Raw genomic sequence first — 24,757 nt, forward strand, 5'->3', positions numbered from 1 at the left:
TACCCTCTTTTGTAGGCAGATGGAGCTGCGCCATCATCATTTCGAGCTTTCTCAGGAAAGCCAAATCGAACAAAAACAAAGCGAAGGGCTTTGTCCTCTGGCCAAGATATTTTACCACAAAACATTTGCAAAGAAATACCTGCTTTTGAAGATCCATGTGATGGGACATTGAAAACAGCACTGAGTAACCTGCTGTCTGAAGTACTTGGATGTAAGTGGAGAGATTTCATAGAATTGTCTGTTTTTTTTTTTAGAAAGTTCCCCCTAATCCCATTTAGAGGTCAATTTTAGTCTTTGCTGTTTGAGGAAACTTGTATTGTTACCAGTATTAAATGCTAGAGCAGAGTTCTTCTACCTCACATATACCTTGCCTGTAATGCAATCAGCTGTGTTTCCTGGTGCAGACGGTTTTGGTCTCTCAGTACAGATACCATAGTTCCTATGTGGTATTCCACACTGGGTCATGTGCAGTGTTATGTCATACTGGAATCTTATCTATGTCATGGATTCTTGTAATGTGTATAGTTCTAATAATGTTCAGTTACAGTTTTGCCTGCTGGTTGATGGATGGGATCTTCTATTAGGAATAAACTACTTTTACATCTTCAAGCTGAGTACTGGAATTAATTGAAGAGGAATCTTACACTGGCGTAGTCGGCTCAGGAACCTCTGGAGAAGATCTCAACAAAGATCCCTGTATTTATCTGAACTTTTACAGATGTTTGATATTCCAACATATTTTCTGGCGTTTCATCAAGCTGGTGTGTGCAGCACAGTGGTTTTATACCTGTGAGTTACCCTCCAGATTCAAGATCGAGATTCATACCTTGTGGAAGGCTTCATCTCGTAAGCTTACGCATCTAATGTAAGTGCCTCTTCTTCATCTGACTGTTTAAGTTTGCACTGGAATTGCCTTAAAGCTAGCGAGTGACACATGCTTCGACAGAAGATTGCATTAAATTGCGGCAAGAGAGGTGTGTGGAGGCACTGTGAAATCGCCGTGTGGAAAATCGCTTCATTTATTGATTTAGCGCTGTTGTGCTTTGACTGAGGATCACATTAGATGCGGGGGGGAGAAGTGTGTAAAGTCGCCGTGTGTGATCGCCGCGGGGAGGATATCGGATTTGGCTTTGGATCTTGTTGTGCCAGCGCGCTTATTGGCTTTGGATCTCGTTGTGCCAGCGCGCTTATTTACGAACTTTTAAATCACAACAACAGCCTGGTTTCAGCATCAGAATCCCTCGCTCCACTGTCATCTCCTCGCGAAACTGAACTTTAAATAATAACATTGGTTACCTGGGAGTTGAAGAGCCGCAGAATTTCGAAGCTTCATCTGTCAAGGCTTCTCACGTTCACCATTGTTGCGGCGTCATTTCTTTTCCCTTCATCACTCTCGCGCTTCACCGGATCTGTGTCATTACGTTCACGCTTACTTGCGCAAGCGTGCGTGGTGGTCATTGTGTATCGTTGCTAAGCAACGAATAGCAGCGAGTATTAGGAATCGTGATCAACACGCATCCAAGGGTAAAAAAAAAAACAGTTTAAAGACTTGAAATGTATAGCGTTTTTCAGCACAAGCCAGAAATAGAAGATTGGAATGTAACTTTAATGTTTTGTTAATTTTAGTTAGGTGATATAGCATATTACCTGGGGAAAAAAAAAGAGGAAAACCAGTAACATTTCTGTTATTTTATTTGACAATGTAATTTACCACATATATGGTAGAGACAATATTATATGATACTATATGTTTTCTTAATGTGATATTCATGTAAAAAAAAAAAAAAAAAAAGGAAAATTCTACTTAAATTGAAAGTTGTGAATAATATAGGTCACTTGTACATTAAGTGGGTGAGAGTAGCAAAGATGCAAAACGTTACAGCGGCCCCATTCTTCTTATCTTGTCCTGGTTCCCCTCCTATAAAATGGAAAAAATGGAAAGTGGTTTTCGAGAGGTACGCTAGAGTATGCGGACCCTCTTTAAGTGCTGAAAGAAAGTCATCACTGTTATTGCACTGTCTAGGATCTGAAGGTCAAGATGTTTTTGACCATTTACCAGATCTCTCAGCTGCGGAATCTGGTACATTAAATGACTATGAGGTGTGTATTAAGAAACTTGATAAGCATTATCTTCCAAAAGTGAGCACTATCCTTGAAAGATATCAATTTGTAAAAAGGATGCAAACTACTGATGAAACAATCGAGGATTATATTACACAACTAAGAAAATTAGCTTCCTCGTGCAAATTTGAAGGTCTTACTGATGAACGCATTAGAGATCAGTTTATGTTTGGCTGTAATATCGAAAAGATAAGAGATGAACTATGGTTAAGAGATGAACCAACCCTTGATGAAGTGCTAACGGTCGCCAAACGGATTGAACATTCTTTAAAGTGTGTTGCTGTCATTAAAAAGGATTCAGAAAAAGGGACTAAAGTTGAAATAGTCAAAGTTAAATCAGAGAATAGTGATTCAACACAAAAAAGTAATTCAGAGAAAGTCTGGTCTGAAAGAAAATGTTATAGATGTGGTAAAGCGGGACATCTTGCCAATGATAAAAAGTGTCCCGCTCTCAATCAAACATGTTCCAAATGCAGGTTAAGGGGGCATGTAACAGCTTTATGCAAAACTAAACGCAAAACCAGGGTGAAAGAAATTGATATATATCAAGGGGAGTTTGGCGAATCGAATGCAGAAGATCAGGTTTGTGGGCAAATTGTAGTGCAGGTTGAAAACAAAGGCAGTGGTAAATCCTGTCCTTATGATAACATCTTAGTAGAGGGTGAACAAACTAGGGTCTTGTTTGATTCGGGTGCAAAGATAACCATCATCTCAAATGAATTTTACAACTCCAAGCTTAAAGGAAAAGTTACCTTAATGAAACCTGATATAATTCCCTTGGCATATGGTGGGGAACCCATTAAACTACATGGATATTTTTCTGGCTTGGTGGAGTATGAAAATAGATTAATATCAGGGAAAGTTTATGTGTCAAAGCGTGGAGATAGCATCATTAGCTGGATACATCAAGGGGATCTGGGAGTATTTCTTGATCCAAACGCTAATCCTCCTATACAGCTAAGAGACAGAGTACAATCGGTGGATAAAGGGGTTGATGACAGATATGTACAGGTTTTAAAAACGGAATTTCCAAACGTATTTAAGGAAACATTAGGTTGTTTAAAGGGATATAAACATAGGATTCAACTAAAAGGTGGTGCGGTTCCTGTGTGTTGTAAAGTGAGAAGTGTCCCGCTATCTGTTAAGGAAGACATGAGAAAAGAAATACAAATGTTAAGTAAGTGCGGTATTATAGAAGAAGTGGAAGGATCTGAATGGTTGGCTCCGGTCGTTGCAGCACGCAAACCCAATGGGAATTTGCGCCTATGCATCGACTTAAGGCAACTTAATAAGTGTGTGGTAGTGGATAGGTATCCATTACCAAACATTAATGAATTGTTAACGCTACTTGATGGAGCAAAAGTTTTTAGCACGATAGATCTCACTTCGGCGTATCATCAAATAGAGCTAGAAGAGTCATCTCGGGATTATACATCGTTCATCACGCCCTTTGGCACATTTAGGTTTAGGAGAATGCCTTTTGGATTGGTATCCGCTTCTTCAGTTTTCCAACGCGTGATGGAGAAGGTGTTGAAAGATCTTCCGGGGGTATGTGTGTACCAAGACGACATATTAGTGTTTGCTAAGGATGATGTGGAACACGACACTAGACTGAGATCAGTTCTGGTAAATTTGTGCAATCACAATTTGACAGTAAAGGTTGAAAAGTGCAAGTTTAAATCTAAAACCATTAACTATTTAGGTCATAACATATCTGGGGAAGGTGTGAAACCTAAACCTGATTTGATTGAAACTATTACGAAGATGTGTTCCCCTACAGACAAATCGGAATTGATGAAATTCTTAGGTATGATTGAGTATTATGCCAAGTTTGTGAAGGGTTTTGCAGTAGCAACAGTAAACATGAGGCAGTTGTTGCGAAAAGGTGAAGAATTTGTATGGTCAGATCGGTGTGAGGATGAATTTGTGGCCATTAAGAAGAAGCTCAGTCAGGCCCCTTCCTTAAAAAGCTTTGATCCAGGGAGTAAATCCATTCTTGTAACTGATGCAAGTGAGAAAGGGCTCGGAGCGGTGTTGAAACAGTGTGGCCCAAATGGCATGAAAACTATCATGTTTCTTTCAAGGAGTCTTAGAGACCCAGAAACACGTTATTCGGTCGTTGAAAGAGAAGCGTTGGCAGTATTTTGGGCAATTAAAGGACTGAAGAAATTTTTGTGGGGCTTGAATTTTGAGGTTCATACGGATCATAAACCCCTAGTTGAAATATTCAGCAAAAAAGGGTTAGATCTTATTTCTGGAAGAATTACAAAATGGATAATTGGGCTGCAGGAATACAATTTTGAAATAAGATATATTCCTGGGGTCGAAAATGGAGTTGCAGATGTGCTTTCACGTTTAGTTTCTGGTAGTTGTGAGCAGGAGGATGTTTTGGTGGATGATGAAGATGATGAAATAGTTTGTGTAGTTGATCAGAACATTATTGCTGAAGAAAGATGGTTGAAAGAATTAGAGAGTGATGCGACTTTGGGTGAAGTGATGTCTTTGTTAGGAAAAGGGTGGAGCTCTAATAAAGATGGGTCAGAAGGTACAAAATGTTTTTGGACAGTACGAAATGAATTATCAGTAGATAGTGGCTTGTTGTTTCGAGGGACAAGATTGATTCCTCCCACTAGCCTTAGAAAGGAGTTAATTGATTTGGTGCATGTGGCTCACTCAGGCTTGTCTAAAAGTAAAGAAAGAATTCGCATGTCTTATTGGTGGCCTGGAATGGACAGAATGATTGAGCGCATAATAAGGGACTGTGCTTCTTGTGCCATTAGTGATAAGAATAAATCTACGCATGTGCAACCGATGGTGTTGAGAAAACGTCCAAGTGGCCCATGGGAAGATATTGCCTTGGATATTGTAGGCCCCATACAAGGAAAAGGGTTGCAAGTATATATTTTGGTTGTTATAGACATGTTCTCCAGGTGGCCTGAAGTTTTTTTTTATCATCTATTAATACTTGTAATGTGATTGAGTGTTTGAAGAATTTGTTTGCAAGAGAGGGGTTTCCTAAGTCTATCTTATCTGATAACGGTGTTCAACTAGTTTCTAGGGAGATGGAGCAATTTTTGGCTGCTAGAGGTGTAATCCACAAAACCGCTGCTCTTTATCATCCAGAGGCCAATGGGATGGTGGAAAGATTTAATAAAGTGATTAAGGAGACCATTGCATTGGCTAAAGGAATGGGTACTGATTGGAAGAAGGAGGTCATCGGTAAGATTGAGGAATACAGATTAACTCCTCATGCAACAACTGGGAAGACTCCCTTCTTGCTGTTTCGGGGTAGGGTGCCCAATACTAGTGTTGAACCATATTGGGTTAACAGATATGAACTTTTAAAAGGAAAGGAGTGTGTGTGTGATGGTGATCATATGGTAAGAATAGAGGAGGAAAAAGCAAAGTTGAGAAAAGCATACTTTGATAGTAAACATGTTGTAAAGCAAACTAAAGTTAATGTAGGTGATTGGGTCATGATTAAATATCCTGGTTTGCTGGGAAGCTGTTCTCCTTCAAAATTTATGAAACCTATTAAGGTAATCAAAATGTTTAGAAATGCTATTCAAACGCAAGATCATCGCATATGGAATTTGAATAGAGTGGTCGTGTGTAGTGATGTGCTGAAACCAGGTAATGGGTTGGTTTCTTCTAATGAAAGATTTTCTTCTCATCAAACTAAGGGTGAGAAGGAAAAGGATTTAATTAGTCTTAGGACATCTTCTAGAGTGGTCAAAAAACCCAGTTATCTTGATGATTTTGTTGGGGTAATTGTTTGATTCTTGTTAAGAAAAGGAAAAATGTTTCTGTATAAGGAGGGGAGATGTGTGGTATTCCACACTGGGTCATGTGCAGTGTTATGTCATACTGGAATCTTATCTATGTCATGGATTCTTGTAATGTGTATAGTTCTAATAATGTTCAGTTACAGTTTTGCCTGCTGGTTGATGGATGGGATCTTCTATGAGGAATAAACTACTTTTACATCTTCAAGCTGAGTACTGGAATTAATTGAAGAGGAATCTTACATCCTATTAACAAAAAAAGAAGTTGCAAATCTGCACCTGTAGATTTACTGCCTTTTCATAATCACCAACATTCTCAGTAGCATGCCTGGAAAGTTGGGTCAGGCACAGGTATCCAGGTGTATTACTGGGTAGGGCAGATGTTTTTTTAAATTTTTTTAAATATGTTTTTATTGGCAATCCTCAAGCAGATACAGTTTTCAATAGTCAGTAAATTGTACACAATTATGTTGAATAGCATACAATATTTAGTCAGATTTGCAATTATTTTTTAATAGCGTAATTTCCCAAATTAAACTCCCTCCCACCCCCTTGTGATATCTCCCCATCCTAACCAGCCCCCACCTTTCACCTATAACTTGTTCCTTCCAACTTTGTATGTTTGAACGGGCAGCCGCTGTGTTCGATGAGCGTTTGCTGACTTCCTTGTCAAGTCAAATATTGGAGTGCACCCATAAACTGCTCTATCTAAAATATTGGCTATGACCATTCCTTGTTTTCTCTGTCTCCATTAGGATGAAGAACCAATAAGGGAGTATGGCTTTAGAGGGACGCTCAGGTGCATCATCATTAATAGTATAAGAGAATGTCTTAGATAAGGAAACCCATTACTGAGCAATGGGGTGTTTACGTAGGCCTGCCCTTTCTTCCTTATAGAGGTGGACACTCTCAAATGTTGACCACACCGTGGTTGACATTTGAGAGTGTCGACCTCTATAAGGGAGAGAGGGCAGGCCTACGTAGGACTGTCCCCAGGACAATTTTGATGGCGTTGAAGGATTTTTACACCTCATTGTAATATGACGGCTCGCCAATAGTAGGGTCAGGTCCAGGAATTTAGTTGAGGCTTTGTTTGAGTGTGAGCAAGAGAAAAGGCCTAATAGAAGCTTCTTTAAGGAGCTATTTAAACAACATCCAGTAACTTGGTAGAGTATGGTAATGATTCCAGTCCAATAAATACCTGGTTAGCAACCCACATGACCATTGTATGTGAGGGAGGTCTGCGTCTGGGGAGCAGCATCAGGGGCAAAGTGAGGGAGCGCCTTTGTAAATCTTGGAGTAAGATGAGGGGTAAGATATGCTCTATTCAGAATATTAAATTGAATATATTTGAAGTGTGAGTTACAAGACACCTTATGTGGGTATGACAGAATGCACTGCCATTCCGAATTGTGCAATGGGCAGCCTATGCCACCTTCCCATTTCTCTCGAAGAAAAGTTCTGGTCTGACAGAAATGCTGGAGGTGTGTTTGGTATAACTAACGGACTAGATGTGTGCTGTCCCCTACAGTGTAAAGCACTTGTATGACAGCATTGACGGGGGGTTCTGTGTCTTAAAACAGCAATGCCGTTCTCAGCAATTGTTTAATTTGAGCGTAAGTGAGGAAGCAGCCGGGAGGGACCATGTAGTTTGTCCTAAGTGTTTCAAACATTAGTAGTTAACCGGCAGAAAATAAATCGGAAATAGTGACAGTTCCCTTTTGGCCCATGTCTCGAGGTGAGATTGGGGTATGGTGGTGTTGAAAACTATTTAGCCCACAAGATGGATCCAAGGGGAGAAGAGGAATCTATGTTTACGGAGTGCTTGTGAGCATCTGAAGCAGAACAACACTTTGGAGAGCAGAGGGGGAATACTAGGGAGGGGAACTTAATTGAAAGTATCATAGTATATATCAGACCCGGACTTCTTTCCTCAGAAAAGAGACTGGTCACTGCAAAGGAATGACCCACGAATCAGTGAACCGACCATTGAAGTTGAGCTGCAAGATTATATTGTTCAAAATTTGGGAGTCCCAGTCCTCTCACTTTAGTTGGGAGTTTAGGCATGGAGGCATGGCCAATGCCACTTGCTTGCGACCCCTGTGCCAAATAAACTCAATTATTATTATAGTATTGCATCCAACTCTTGAAAAAAGGAACAAGGGGGCGATAATTGTCAGAATTATACAAAATCCTGAAATAACATGAAGCCAATCTGTAAATACAGTCACTCACTGGACTTTGGGCTAGCCTAAAAAGAAGACAAAAAGGATATACGCATTAACTGAAAAGGGAAATCAGCACTTGAAGGACTACATTCAGAAATATTTGAAAAATTGATTTATTTGGCTGTCCCAATCTCCTGTATCATCGCCACTGTTTTTGTCTCAAAGAAGGAGGGAGAGCTGAGGCCATGTATAGATTATCGAGGCATCAGCCATATAATGGTAATAATTGTTGTCCTCTGCCATTGATCCCAGTCCTACTAGACCAGATTAAGGGAGCACAAATGTATACTAAACTTGATCCGAGAGGAGCCTATCATCTTATCCGTATGAGAGGAGATGAATGGAAAACAGCCTTCAGAACCAAGTATGAGCTTTTTGAATATCAGGTAAAGCCCCAGCTGCTTTCCAGCACTTCATAAATTACGTCCTGGAGAATTATATTGATCAATGTGCTATTGTCTATATCGATGATATATTGATATGTTCAGACTTTGAAGATGAGCATGAAAAGCATGTAAGAGGAGTACTACAGAAGCTGAGAGAGAATTGATTGCTTGTATACAAAATTGGAAACATTTACATTTAATGTGAAATCGGTGGAATTTCTAGGATTTGTCCTCTCCAGCGGGAGTTATGATAGATCAACACAAAATAAGAGCACTCACAGAATGGATATCACCAAGAACCGTTAAGGAAGCCCAGAGGTTGTAACAAACAACAGATAGTATTCTGGCAGAAACTCACTCAGAAGTTTGTGAACCAGCATTGCATGGCACAGTTGGAGGTACCAATAGAACTGCAAGTTAGACAGTATTTTTCTTTTAGTCCTGGAAGGACAGAAGGATCCCACCCCTGTAGACATCGCCCAAATATGAGATCCCAATGCGATCTCATGGCAGAAAACCGTCCAGCCTCGGAAGCTGCCCAAGCCATGTTCCACGCCAGAGAGGGGTCATCCCAGTGAGGCGACGGACACCCAGTAAGGCCGTGGGCTGCCCTCCAACAGGTAAGGCATTAAGACACTGTACTCGGCAAACGTGCCCTATAGAGGAGATCAAGCAAGCCATCTATACCCAGTGAATGTATTTCCAACCCATATGCCAGATCATCCCATCCCGAGTGAACCAGTCGTTAATCGGCACCATGTGTGCAGCCAAATAGTATTGATATAGATCCATAACCCCAGACAACCATCAAAAGGAGATGTGTGCAATGAGTGGAATGCCACCTTATACCGAACCCCCCCCCCCCTCACTCCCCCCCCCCCGCCCACACAAAGTTAGTAATATTAGCGGTCACAGAGCGAAACCACTTATGGGGAATGCCATATGGGTAATTATCCAATACATACAAATTTCGCAGGAGACACCATTTTGAAAAGGGCTATATACCCCATGGGTTAAACGGAAACACGGCCCAATGGACGAGATCTTAATCAAGCCGCCGGTCTAGTCCCTGAAGATTGAGGGCCCAGGCCAGATCTGGAATGCGGGAACACATGCACCCCTAAGTATTTAAAGGAGTTATGTTGAGAAGGGTTTTTGGGATACCAGACCCGCCCTAGAGCATCACCCTTTACCTCTACTAAACAGGATTTGTCTTCATTAACCTGAAGCCCGGATGCCTCACCATTCAGCCGAAGGATTGTTTGGCAGCAGGACCCTGAACGCCCCGGATCTCTCAAAAACAGGAGCATGTCATCCGCATAGAGCGCCACGCGGTCTTCAAGACCTGTCCCCCATCGCCAGCCCGAGATCTGAGCATCAAAGCATAGCCACGCCAGAGACTCTATCCCCATTGCTGTTTGCGTTGGTGACAGTGGGCGCCCCTGGCGTGTGCCTCGCTCAATGGGAAATGCAGGGGATACGACCCCGTTCACCCAGACCTGAGCAGTCAGATGGTGGTAGATAAGCTGAACCATACGATGTTATTCCTCCCCTTTGCCAGCCTGCCGAAGAACTCCCTCCATAAAGGACCATGACACGATATTGAAGGCTTTCGTAAAATCAACTAACTAGAGGGCAGAGTGCCATCGAGCTGATGCTACATGCTACATGAACCCTCCTGATACAATGACATGTACTACGGTCCGATATGAATCCGCACTGATCCAGATGAATGAGATAAGGCAGAGCCCGGCCGAATCGCTCAGCTAGCACATTTGCATAGATCTTGATGTCCGTGTTGATCAACGGAATCGGATAATAAGTGGAACACTGGTACCTAGGGAGACCTTCCTTGGGCAGGACGACTATGGTAGCAAACTCTAGCTCTGGTGGAAAGGACCCCTGCTCCAGTGTTGCTATATATAATGATTCAAAAAGGGGACATAGGATCTCACAAAAGCATTTGTAATACTCAATGGGGTACCCATCTGGGCTGGCTGTTTTCCTGGATTTCAGCCTGACACCGCTGCACTCACCTCCTCAAGCTTTAAGGCTTGCTCCAGTTCCTTGGCTAGGACACTGGGTATAGTCGGTAATGGTATAGTATCCTAAAGGGAGTTGGCGACCTCTGCTGGCAGCGGAAGCCACTGCCAGTATAACCCTCGATAAAAATCGGCAAAGGTCGGGGCAATTGCAGGAAGCTCCTCCTGGGGACGACCCAAGGAGTCTCGAATCACCGAAATCACTCAGTAAGAAATCCCGTGGGTGGCCAGCCAGTAGAAGAGTTAGTCTGATTTGTCCCCAGAAGCATGCACCCTCTGAGTAGAGGCCCTCCAGCATTGTCTGGTGTCCTCCAAGGAAATCTGCTGCAGTTCAGTCCGGGCTATGTCCAGAAGGTGACACTAGTGCTCAGTATCTCGGTGGTGAAGAGCAGCTTCCATTCATACTATCTGGGTTTCCAAGCTAGTCAGGCGCGCCAGACGTAGCGCCTCAGCCTGACGAATGTGACCTTTAGTGCGGCCTCTCAAGGATGGCTTACTAGCTTCCCATAGCGTCACTGCCGATGCTACCGAACCTTCATTGAGCTCAAAGAACTGACGCAGTTCGTTTTCAACAAAGGTCTCACATGCAGCGCTCTGCAGGTGCCAAGCAGGCCGGTCACAAGACAGTGGGCTGAGTTCCTCATGAAAGTATCAACGGAGCGTGATCAGAAAATTCCATGCGGGAGGATGCGCACTGCTTGAACTGAGAAAATATCTGCGGCTGGTAGCCACATCAAATCTATGCGGGATTCCGCTGCATGCGCTGCAGATTGGTGGGTGTAAGCCATTGAGTGGGATGCCAGGAGCGTCAGGCATCGCACAGGCCCAGCGAATCTGTCCACAGAGACAAGCAGACTGTTCAGGAACATGTGGCGGTGTATGGGGCAGAGGAGGTGTCCAGGACTGGATCTGTAAGAGCATTAAAGTCTCCTCCAATCATTGTGTCCCCCTGAAGGAGAGTCAGGATAAAGGATCTCAGCAACTGCAGGGAAGGCTGCAGCAGGGGCAGCGGGACATATCAGGATATAAAATTATAATGCCTCATTTCCAACTGGCCCTCAATGCAAACGTAGCAGCCCATGGCGTCCGTATGGTGCACTGTAATAGCCATGGGAAGAGATTTGTGCAGCAGTATAGTGACTCCTCTAGAGCCACGCCTAAAACCTGAGTTATATACCCTGTCATAGCCGAACCTGTCTAAAAAGGGGCACTTCGTTCCTAATAAATGGGTCACCTGCAGAAGAATATCCATTGGCCAGTGGCGTCTAATATATCTTAATATGGCAGAACGCTTAATGCGGTCCAGGAGACTATTCACATTCCAGGAGAGTTGAGTTATCAGAGGAGAGCCCATGATGCAGCCAAGGAAATCAAGCGGTTTCCCACCCAACTGAATTAGACAGGAGACCCCAATGTCCTAGGTTGCAAAGCCTTTCCGAGCGAGCCACAATTACTAGCCTAGCTGCCGCTATGAACCTGAGAAGGGAAAAACACTGGTAAGAAAAAAGTCAGAAAGATAAACTAGGCTCAGAAGCCCAACAAAACTACCCTCCCCCAAAATCCTCCCCAACACTTCACCCCAGTTTTTTAACCAGGGGGAGTGATAAACCACAGCGGTCCATGGGTGCCCATACAACAGGATCCAGTACCTGACAAAGAATTATACCAAATGAGAACGAATATGCCCTCGGGTGCTCCACAAGAGCACCACCCAGAACAGAAGGAAAGGCAAACCAGCTAAATTGACCATAGGTAAGTGATCCAGGCCGCTCCTTTGTACCCCTGTTCAGTGTTGCTCTAGGGTGGGGTCCGTTGCAGCATAAAGCCTTCTTTCGCCCACTCCCAGGCCTGCTCCGGTGTATCAAAGAAAAAGGTGCGAGACTGAAAGAATGACTGTAGCTATATGCCTGCATATATTCACTGATTTAGCACCATAGTAGAATTCTACCTTTTATTTACTCTGTTTATGCTTTTACTTGTTTATATATGTCTGTCTAATGGTAGTTGCAGCACACGTATTTTATACTAGGATGATGCTGGTTCAATAAATGTTTATTGAAAATGTCCCCTCCATTAATTCTGTATATCTCTCAAACAAGTGAGCACCAGTGACTGAGCAAAAAGTACTTTATTGTTTCCACGTTCCCTGAGGGGTCAGGATTGTTCGATAGTTGTCAGAAACTCTTCGCTCCCTGGTAAGGTTGTGGGGTTTACAGTGGCACTGTGAGATAGCTGGTATACAGACTAACATATCCTTTGGGGGTGTCTGGAATCAGTCTGAACACCAATCCCTTAGTTTATGTTGTCTAAACTCGCAGATCCTGTATAGATTTGTAGGAACTACACAACATGGCGACCAACAATGGTTTGGTTCTTATTTAATGGTCAAATCTGAGTATATAAGTCGTGCTTTCTCAGAGACCTCTAATCGCATTTACCCAGAGACGTCTGGGGTGGGAAGGGAAAAAGTCAGCCGCAGCCGAGTAGGTATATCCTATGTATTGGCTGTAGGTTTGTTCAAGCTTGAAGGATTATAGTTCCCTACATTAAACATAAACCTTGTCTCTTTTTGTAGATACTTCCTCTCATAATGTCTCTGACCAGAGACACCACTGCTAGTGGTACTAGTGGTGCTGGTATGGAGGATGCCGAACTGGAAGGTGCTCTGAACATTTCAGAAAACTGTAGAAATGCACTTACTTTAAAATTAGCAGAATATGGAGTCTCAGCATTCGGTGGGACTGCTACCTTTGTGATTGAGGCACAGGAGGCAGTCAGGACAGGGGTGTTCTATTCTTCGGTTAGGTTTCCACATGCAGATTTATTTATTTTTAAGGTTTTATATAGCACAAACATGACCTGCGGGTATTAGAGCGCATTTCAGGGAGAGACATAGGGCAAAGTAAGATGTATACCATTATTGTCGCCTGATATAGATAGTTACAAAAGTGAATGCATAAAGACATTAAAAACAAAAACATCAAAAACAGTAATGGCCAACATCCATTATGGGGGTCACTTTGTTGTTCATGTAAGTTTTCTCATGAGGAGAGACTTTTCTTCTTTCTTGAAAGAGGCAGTAGAGGGATTCAGTCTGGTTTCTGGGGGCAACGCGTTCCAGATACTTGGGGCGATTCTAGAGAAGGCTCTTCGTATGTTTTCTTTTTGGAAAATATTTATGGTTTCAGAAGAAGATTACTGGAGCTCCTGGAAGATCTATCACCACCTGAGAGCACCAATTTCTGGGCGAAATATCATGGGGTCTTGTAGTGAAGGGCATTGTGAGTCATGCAAGCAATTTTTTGTTGAATTCTTGCATTAAATTGGAGCCAATTGAGCGCTCTAAGGTCAGGGGAAATAGGGCAGTTTATTTTAGAACCCATGATGAGCCTGGCAGCCGAATTGAGGGAGGCTCTTAGAGGGGCCGTTGTAGACCTGGGAAGTCCGCAAGGAGTTGCACTCCCATAATCTAGTCTGGGGATTACCAGAGCTTGTACTGTCAATTTGAAGTCTTTAGAGGGAATGAAGGGTTTTAATTGTCTCAGAATGTTCATCGGTATGTTTGCTCCTTTTGTTGCGGCACTGATATGTATATGCATGTTTAGATTCCTGTTGAGTGTTGTTCCAAGCGATCTGGCTGAGTCGATAACTTGAGGCTGGCAGTCGAGTGCTGTAAGTTGTTTAAGCCATTCCTCTATGATGGATGTTTGATTGGGAGGAGCGATTAGGAGGAATTCAGTCTTGACGATGTTTAGTTTAGGGTGATTTTCAGAAAGCCAAAGCTGCGTTTTTTGTAGATTTAAGTTGAGAGATCGGATATCCTCTGGAGAAGTGACCTTTAGGTACAATTGTGTATCGTCCTTGAACATTTGATAATGTATGTTGGAGGAACTAAGAATTTCGGAAAGAGGTTCCATGAATAGGTTAAAAAGAGTGGGTGAAAGGGAGAAGCCCTGCGGGACTCCTAACGTGACTGGGATGGCTTTAGAGATTGATTGACCTTGAATCTTTGGGATCTGTTTTATAGAAAAGAGGTGAGCCAATTTAGGACAGATCTTGATAGGCTCATTCTATGTCTCAGGAGCTCTAGGAGATTGTCGTGTTTGATGGTGTCGAATGCCGAAGATAGGTCAAGCTGGATTAAAAGGCAAGCTTAGTTATGGTCTTGGATTTTTAGTGTATCATCCACTAAGTGCATCAGAGATGTATCAGTACTGTGCCCTGCGCGGAAACCGGATTGGTATTGGTTTAGCAGGTCGAATTGATCTATGTGGTTGCAAAGTTGACTGTGTACTCATTTTTCCAGGAGTTTCGCCAGAGTTGGAATGTTGGAGATCGGTCGTAAATTATTTAAGTCTGTGTGGTCCACAGGTGTTTTTTTTAGGATGGGGAACACCTGCCCTGATTTAAGGTTTTCTGGTATAATGCCTTGAAGCAAAAAAGACATTGATAATATTGCTCCTAGTGGCAGTTTCAAAGGTTTGATCTCATTTAAGAAGTTAGAGGGTAGAGGATTGACAAAGTGGTTAGAGGGGTTCAATGTTGTGAGCAGTTTTAAGATTGCGCCTTCATTAAAAGTTTTGAATGAGAACCATGTGGCATTGTTTTTAAGGGCGAGCATTGGTGAGCAAATGGTAAAGTTTGCCAGAGAGGGGGAAATGGTGTCGTTGGGGATATAAGAATGATGAACTAAGGTTGTCTGCAGGTCAATCTTCATGTTTTCGGTCTTCTCAATGAAGAAGGAGGCAAATTCTTCGCAACTGGTAATGAGCTCAATTCAGCTGGCGGGCGGGTGCATGGTTTGGTAGGCCATTTGATTGTGCTTTTTGGCTTGGTGTAACTGGTTCCTAAAAAAGTTTGCGTCCATCTGAATTGAGTCTGATATCGTACCATGGTTTGGAGTCTTTTGTGAAGAGTCTTTTAAGTTGTAGTGGTGCAACTGAGTCTAGTACCGTAGTCATGGAACTAAAGTAGTGGTTTGTAAGACCGTGTATATCTGATAAGTCCTCAGGGGGAAGTAAGAGGTTGTCACTGAGAGATGTTAGTAGATTGATGTTAGTGGTTTTTAGGCTCCTTTTCCATATTTTAGGTTTCATAGGTTGGGCTCAGTTTAGTTTCACAGCTTCATTAATGTGGAATATAATGAGGTGATGGTCCGACCAATCACAAGGGAGAATCGATTCAAGTTGAGTGAAATCGGCGATGGAAATGACAAGATCTAAGATTGAGTGCTTATCATGTGTGGGGCTCTTGCAGATTTATTTAAGGTCAAGGTCCATAAGGAATGCTTTTAGGCTGTTTACAGCAGAGTCATTTAGGTCGTTCCAATGCAGGTTGAGATCTCAGAGAAAGATTTGGGTGCCTTGTTGTCCTGTGTTTGTAGTCACGATATCCATAAACTGTTAGATGAAAGTGAGGTTATCACCTGGAGAGTGGTAGAACATGTGCAAGGTGCAAACTGGTCTGTTGTTATGTGTGATATCAATACAAAGGTATTCACGTGAGGATAATACCGGTGAGTGAGATCAGTTCACAGTCAGGCTGTTCCGATGGATGCAGGCAATGCCACCTCCTGGTCTGTCAGCTCTCTCTAATCTAGTGATATCATGTTTGGAGGGACCAGAATTCATTTAACCAGGTTTCGGTCAGGATTAGAAGGTCGGGTGCACGAGCAGGTATGAGATCAGCTGTGCAAGCACAGATACACGCACACAAATGTTTCACACATATTCTCCAGATGAACCAACCACCTGAAGAATACTCTACGAGGATACAGAAGTCCCGTTAACTTACCAAGAGCTTATAAATTGGCTTAAAGGCGCTCTCCCACACACCACAGAAAAAGTGAGACTTGGTCCGCTCAGCAGAGGAGGGGGGACATGGCCGGTCCTAGCTGCTTACACACAGCATCCAGAATTAGATACATTGCCAGCAGCAGACTTCCGTCCACTTAACAAAGAAATAACAAAACTATACAGAAATCGTACACAGTTTGTTATGCAAACACCCACACTTCAACCTAGATGGGTAATTCAAACAGGTCAATTACAAGGGACCGCAAAAAAAATCACCCCACTACTGAACGCAGTTATGGGAAGAATGCCCACTAAACGTGAGCAAATGTCATTCTGGATAGCACAGCTTGAGGCAGTTTTTCCACACACTGGCCAGCAAGAAAAACACAGAATACTGACAGTTTGCTTGCCAATGGAGATATCTCCCCCGATAGAGGATTGTACCACTTAGGATACAGCTTTTGATGCCGTTTATACCAGAATGCATGGTACCCCCTCAATAGCGGTCATACAAGAAGTATTGAAACAAATACAGAATGAGTACGGTATGGGAGCATAACACAGACACATACTTGCGGGACGCCGATTACTCGAAAAGGACTTAGCATGGTCCCTTGTCGTATGGACTGATCCCGCTCTATACTTTTGGAGCAAACTATTATGAATTGCAGTTACTACGCATATCACTACAACAACGTTTTTATGAAGGAAATGGACGATTTTAGAAAGTCACTATAATATCAAAAAGAAGTGATTTGTGCTGACAACTGAATACACATATGAAGGGAGAATAAGCCTTGAGGAAGCCCTGCCGGGCGAAACACGCATCGGCTGTGGTTTTGTATTTGGAATAAAAAAGTTGAAAACGGAACAATTTCTCTGGATACGGACTATTTTGTGGACTGGTCGTTCTAAGAGCACATATGAGATTGGACTAATTGATTGGGGACCTCTTTTCCTAACAAAGTTGAATTGATTAAGGAACTCTATAGTTACTTTGGTCTGGTGTGCTTTGGTGCTTGTGAAAACAGAATGAGTACGGGGCAGAACCTGTCCTGGACTTATGGATGAAATTGATAGGCAATTCTGCCCAGGTATCAACAAATATGTTGGCTAACATAAATGGGGAGTCAGCTGCGGTGACTATACGCCAACGCCTGATGGAATGCGCTCCTGCACAACAGGAGCGAGAGCTACCAAAATTATTGAAAATGCCTATGCTTCGCTGAGTAGAGATAACTTGGGAGCTAGACCTGTGAAACCACAATTTTTGGGTAAACCTGAAAAGGACAACTCAAAGCAAACGCCAGATTCTTCTAAAAAAAATAGGGTTAACAACAATAAAAAATCAGCAGAAAACATCACAATCACGGGGTGGGTCTCCTCAATAGTATCACTCTGACACGAAATATAACCTTAGGAACCGTGATAATATTAAAAAACCTGACAGGTATGAGGTTCCTCTTGTTCCTTTCAGGGTTCATCAAAAAACTCAGAGAGGGAAGGACGGACAGAATGCAAATCAGAAGAGTGAGCAAAGCCAAGAGACATACATCACACTTCAGACTATATTATCAAAACAGAAGATAAACCAAAAAGTAAACCTCAATTTAAAAAGAAGGTAGCTGGCCTTAAAATAAGAAATGCCCTGGCTACTGAGGACTCAACTACTGAATGGGTAATGGGTTCTGACGATGCTAGACAGTGCAGCAGAAGTAACAACAGCTCACCAGAACCTGAGGGAATTTCTGGTGACAGCAGCATTGAATGAACATATCACGGTAGAAACACCTGATACTAGGGTAAATGTCCTACATCAATTATATGAAATAATACTCCATATGGAGAGGGACATATGCAGAAACGTGAAAGGTCTCTTTTGGCAGAACCTGACATATGGATACGATATCCTATTGGCTGAAAAAGATTGGCCACCTGAATTTGTTATGGACTGCCCAAAAGGAGAAGCCGTAATATTACCAGCCTTATTCGACCTCGTTCCAGAATCACTTAAACATTCATATACGCAGGAGTGGGCAGTAGCTCTAGTTCCCGCACTTTTACCGCAATCCTGTAGTGTGGGATACTGAGTCACCTCATCATGAAATCCCAGTAAAAACTACTCCTACACCACAAAGGCAGTACCCTATAAAACATGACACAAAGAAACAAGTCAGGTAGATCTTAAATCAACACTTGAATACCAGAGTGTGATTGAGAATTGCACCTCTTCCATGAATAATCCTTTGTTTCCCTTTATGAAACCCAACAATTCATACCGTCTAGTTTTAGACTACAGGCATTTAAACACGTACAAAAAGATTTGCAGTACAAAATGCACACAGTGGCACATTAATGAAGAACATTGTGTGGAAGAAAAAAGAATCTTTTAAAAAAAAACATGGTGTGGAAGAAATACAAAACAACACTAGATATCTCAAATGGATTCTTTTGCCAAAATATAGCGCCTGAAAGCAGTTATTTGACAGCATTTTCGGCCCTAGGCTCTCAACGCCAGTTTTGTAGACTGGCCCAAGGGTATAAGAATAGGCCCATGTTGTTCTCAGCAAGAGTATTTAGTCACTTCAAACTTTTGATGAGCAGGCATTGTCCTATGTAGATGACATTTATCTGACGGGCGATGAATTACTGTATCATTTGAACAGGGTGGACAGCATAATTCTGGGATTCCCCTCTGAGGGCAACAAATTTAACTTTGAGAAATCTAATATTGCCCACCTCAGTGTCCTATTTTTTGGGTATGAGCTCTCAAGTAAAGGGAAAAGCCTAGCAGCTAATTTTCTACTCCAACCACCAAAGACCCTGAAAAATCTACAGTCCATTTTAGGATTCCTAAATTCTGGCAGAAGATACATTTTTGATTACTCAGAAAAAGTAAACCCTTTCTGCGACTTAATTAGACCTGATTTTTCAGTCTGACATTGGACACAGGAACACACAGAAATTCTCCGTTCCTTACAAGCTAACATGATGGCTTTCAAACACTTACACACATGTGTAAACACAACAAATTTGGTGATCCGTGTAATTGGTGATCCGTGTAATAGCGGGTCAATCAGGATACACATACCTAACCTTCAATAAAGGTGAAACGGTAACTATTGCATGCAAATCACATTTGTACACAAATGCTGAAATGAGCTTTGCATCCAGAGAAAAAATACTGACAGTAGTACAGACTGCTGTAGTGAGAGAAAGAGCACCAGCTCAGGGGAAATGAATAATTGTTGTGACTCCAGTACCATCCTTAGAGGCTGTTACCAAAGCATGCATTCCAAACGCGAGAGCACTAAATCCAAGATGGATACAGTGGGGTTATTCTCTCACTGTAACACATGTAGACTACAAGTTTGATTCTACTTTAAAAACATAAGCATTCCTGCAGTACGAAAAAGAATATCCTCTCCCGAATGAAATAATGCCTCTAGATCAGTATGAATACATCATTTACCCTGACGGATCTGCGCAGATGGCCGTAGGAAGTAAACAGCAATACAGCGACACATGTGCGATTGTAAATAGGAAGATACAGCCTCTAGGAGATTGCACGGCACAGCTGGCAGAGCTAAAAGCCCAAATACTGGCACTAAAAAATACGGATTTGGAATTCCCCACACTTCTTGTGTGTGATTCGTTTTACTGTGTCCAGTCATACAATGAATAGGTTCACTATTGGGGCCAAAATGGGTTTAGAGATTCCAAAGGTTGCACAATAGAGCACAAGTTGCTTTGGGAACGTGATTCATACGCTGAGTCATCAGCATGTTAGTGTACACGTTGAAGGAAATTCATTGGCTGATGAAGCCACCAAGGCGACAGTGAGAATTGCTCAGCCTTGGGGGGCGGAGCTTGCTCGCAACAATGATGGCCGCTTAAGCAGAAACCTCTGCGTCGCCATCGAACTATCCTTAAAGTATCCTGCACCCGCGTGCGAAATACAGCAAGCTATGACCTGATCCGTGTCCCGAAGAAGCTGGGGAGTGTCGAGAGCTGACTCCGGGCCCTCTTCTCCCCTGGACGACCGAGCGGGCAGGCTCTGCCGGTGGCGGCCTAACACAGGGCTGGGATCCCCGAACTGGCGTAGCTGTGACGGGGCAGCCTGACTTCCAGTGACTGTCCAGTTGCTACTGTCCTTCAGCCGGAACGGGGGGAAGTACGTTTACCTGGCACGCTCTGGGGCTGCGTCGAATCCCCCGCCTCGGAGTGCTGGGTGCCTGGGGGCTCCTGGGGCTTGCGGAGCATGAAAAGCGGAGAACAATCTGGTATTTGGTGCAGCGTCGCTGACGGGGCCCCTCTGCTGGGAGCGGTCTCAGACGGCGGCTCCTCTGGGACACACAGCGGCAGTGACCTGGCTTGTTGCTGCAGAGCCAAAACACATGAGACGGGGAGAAGGCTGATTGCCCCTGTGCGCTGCGTGCACAACGAGGAGCCTCTAACGGTGGAGTGAAAGCGGCAGGTGAGGCCGGCCATTGTGCGGCACGGAGACGTGCAAGAGTCTCCTTGGCAATACAGCCCCTGCAGCGCCCTGGCGAAGGTGAACATTGGCTGTGTACGGTGCTGAAAGGGGAAGACTGCGAAGCACAGTGGTTCCCCTGCTCTGGTGAACATCGAGGCAAGGTGTGGAAAGCGAGTGTCTGACGGCAGCCTACTGCTGAATGCATCCTGAGGGAACGCCCATAAGGGGGAGACACCATTTTGAACTGAGCGCGGTGGGCCAGGGTTGACTGTCCCGGAGTCTAGAGTTATGGAGCGATAGACGGCTCCCCGTTACCGGTGCTGCAAAGGGAACACCACTAGTGCTGCGAGACTCTCCCAGTGGTGCGCTGTGGTGCAGTGCGTCCCCCACGGGGTCAAGCTGCAGTGGGGGTTCCCTGGCTGCGGTAGCTTGCTGGAGGTGTCTACCCCGACAAAGCCCCATCTCCTGACATAACAAAGATGGCCTATTTCCCCGAAAGGCAGAGGTCACTATGGTGCCCGTTTTGAGCATCGGTGCATTGTGACAACTGCTGGACTGGGAGGCGTGACTGCGAGTACCCTACGCTAACTGGTCAGTGCACAGTGTTGTGGCCTACGGTGGGAACACAGACCACGCCTTAGACATATTTGTGTGACTCTCACCACCTGACTGAGTGATTGGAGTACACGGAGCTTGGTGGCCACTGCAGACTAGACACGATGGGCAAGGTGGACAAGTCACAACATAAAATAACATTTGAACAACGGAAGGCCAGGTTGCGGGACAACGCTGCTGACGACGGAGATAACATGCAGGATCAACCCCAGGAGGACGCAGATGGCGACATCCGGACTATGCTGGCTGCCATGGAAAAAAGGTTTACAACGTAGTCTCTCTGTGCTAGGCACTAAGATCGACTCCCTCTCCTATCGGATGGACAGACTGTCCGAGAGAATAGACAAACACGCCGAGAGGTTAGACATGTCTGAAAGAGGGATCGGTGAGGTAGAGGAGGCACAGACAACAATGGACACTGACCACAAGCAGATGAATAAGGTACTGCAGGTGCTACAGGATAAGACTGAAGATCTTGAAGCGCGTTCCCGTCGCAAAAATCTAAGGATTACGGGTAACATGGAAAAGTTAGTTGAGAAATTACTGCTCACGTTACTCGGAAGAGAAACGTTCTCTCCCATCTTTGTGGTTGAAAGACCACACCGCTCCATGGGCCCCCGCCCTTCCCCTGGTGCTCCTCCGAGGCCGATAATTGCTAGGTTGATGAATTATCGAGACAGAGATTCCGCCCTGCAAGTGGGGAGAAACAATCTTTGCAGTACGAAGGATCAAACATAGCTCTATACCCAGACTTTACGATACGTGTTCAAGAAGCGTGCAGACAGTTTGCTCCATTGAAGCGGCAACTTAGAGATCAAAACATCGACTACGCGATGCTGTATCTGGCTAGACTGAGTCAATCGGCAGGGACACTTGCGAATCTTCACTGGTCCAAAAGCTCTGCAGAAAGCCCTGAAGGACTGGTCTAAAGAACGACGTGGCAGTCCGTAATGGGACTCCTTGCTGAGAGCAGAAGGCGGACGACTAGATGACCAGGACTGAACTCTAATCTACTTGACGCACAGATAAGAACATGATGTGTTGAAGGGTTGTGAGGAGAGAGTTGGACTGAAGGCAGTGCGGGCAGCTGGAGATCGATGCAATTGATTGGATGATGAGATCCGCTGCTGGGGGGGTCCGCTCTGGGTGGGAGCCCAGGGAGGATGATTGTAGTTTTAGTTAAGGCAAGATATCAAGAGGACGGGGATGTTTTTCCTTTTATTGCAAATGCACAACATTTGTTGGATGGTGGGCGGGGTGGGTATCTAGTCAGGGTCTTTTTTCTACCCTATTAGGGGAGCAACATCCGCTCACGAGTGAACCACACATCGGGGAAAGTACACTGAGGGGGAGGGGGGAGTAATTTGGTTTAAGGTTATGCTGTTTTGATCTGCTGATGTTTCAAATGGGGAACGGGGTGTGTTTGGGAATATTCCGCACAGGCACAGTTGAGGCTAGCTTGGCGTAGGTGGGGGGAGGCAGAAGTTGGAGACTCAGTAATGTCATATTTATTCAGATTAATGCACTATCAAGTATGATTTGGGCACATTCTATGTGCTCCTATGACGGCAATGATGAGGCAGGCGTTGTACGTCCCCATGGCAGTCCCTGATAGACCCAAAAGCACGACATCCACTTGTAGGCTTCGTGCACTCACTTGGAATGTGAGAGGCCTTAATGACCACAGGAAGCTTTGCAAAGTACTAGCTTACTTGACGAGACATACCATTGACCTTGCTCTACTTCAGGAGACACACCTCTCCCTTGCCAGCCCTATGTTATGTAGTAGAGGACTGCTAGGACATATACATGCAGCTGGTTTCACCACACATGCAAGGAGTTTGATCACCTGGGTGAACCCTCTGGCCACTCTCAAACTTGAGCCATTGGACACAGACGCAGACGGACGATTTGTGATCTCCAGGTGTAGGGGCATCGGGATGGACCTACTTATAGTTTTTTGTTTTTTTAATCTTTATTTTCAAATTTTCTTGTACATTAATAAACAAAAGAAATTCAAAATGATACACTGTCACCGAGTATAATATGAAGCAATTGTCACATATATGCAGAATTGTAAAATTAAGCCCCGGCACAACGTAAGGTATGTTGGTCATAGTGACAGATCTCATTAGTGTCAGCACCCCCTGGCCCGCCCGGCCCATCCCCATAAACAACAGAAGCCATCCCTATCCAGTCCATATCGAATAACAGCGGACCTACTTATAGTTAACATATAGGGTCTGAATTTTGATAATCCCACTTTTTACACGGCATTCATTGTCGGACAAGGTCTGTGCACGTTGGCAGGGACTACAGCTTTGGGGAGGTGACTTCAATTTGGTTATGAACACACAGAAGGATAGATCGTGGGGGCCGGAGAGACACATCACGGCCGCAGCCCGATTGGTGATAGACGCAATGGTCCAATTTGACTGGTGTGATGTGTGGCATCAGAGGTATCGGTGACAGGGGGTTACACGCATTATTCAGCGTACCATGATTTGCACACCCGAATAGACTTGGCTGGCGGCCAGACAGCTTTATGAGAAAATCCGGGTCTGCGAGGTGCTTCCTCACACTCTCTCGGACCATTCCCCGATACTTATGGAGCTTGACACCCCCCAGAAGACTATTCCTCCCTTTACATGGAGGTTCCCACCCTACTCTCTCCTAGATGCGGTTTTTAAAGAGGAACTAACGGAGGCGATCGAAACGTTCTTTGCTACGAACGTGGGGTCAGCTTTCAGACAGTTTGGGAGGTGTTCAAGGTTTATATCCGAGGTATAACAATGGCCAAGCACTCCGGAGTTCTTAGGGCGCTGCGGGGGCGGCTCGCGAACTTGGAGAAAACTTTGGCTGGTTTGGAAGAACGACTCCAGACTAGAGCCGATGAAGATGTAGCACAAGAATTCAAAACACTGTTGGAGGAGTATCATGATGCCGGCGATGCGGAAATAAAACACCTTGGTAAATACGCCACAGCTCACTCCTACGGAGTTGGTGCGGTACTGGCCCAACTTCTCAGGAAGAGACGGAAAAACACAATAGTTGCGGAGGTCTGGACGAGTGAGGGGGAAGTGCTCACACAAGAAACTGCCATTGCAGGTAGATTTCGACAATATTTGCATCTTTACTCTACTCATAGTGAGGGCGCGGAGTCGGAAATCTTGGATTACTTAACCTATATAAAGCTTCCATGGCTCACAAACACACATCGCGAATTTCTCATGCGTCCCTTAGAGAAAGATGAAATAATCTTGGCATTATCGGGAATGAAATCGGGTAGCGCGCCAGGAGTGGATGGC

The 24,757-nt window shown here is 44.2% G+C and overlaps 1 protein-coding gene across 1 annotated transcript in view; it reads left to right on the top strand.

Annotated features, from left to right (window-relative positions):
* Positions 1 to 24,757, top strand: part of LOC146829392 (uncharacterized) — a 434,028-nt gene that overhangs the window by 205,816 nt on the left and 203,455 nt on the right. The window contains exon 13 of the mRNA XM_085608055.1: positions 16 to 211. Within this exon, the coding sequence (XP_085464181.1) occupies positions 16 to 211 (196 nt within the window). The remainder of the gene's footprint in view (positions 1 to 15; positions 212 to 24,757) is intronic.

Source organism: Triturus cristatus, chromosome 5_2 (genome assembly GCF_964204655.1).
Source record: "Triturus cristatus chromosome 5_2, aTriCri1.1, whole genome shotgun sequence".
Taxonomy (NCBI): Eukaryota; Metazoa; Chordata; class Amphibia; order Caudata; family Salamandridae; genus Triturus; species Triturus cristatus.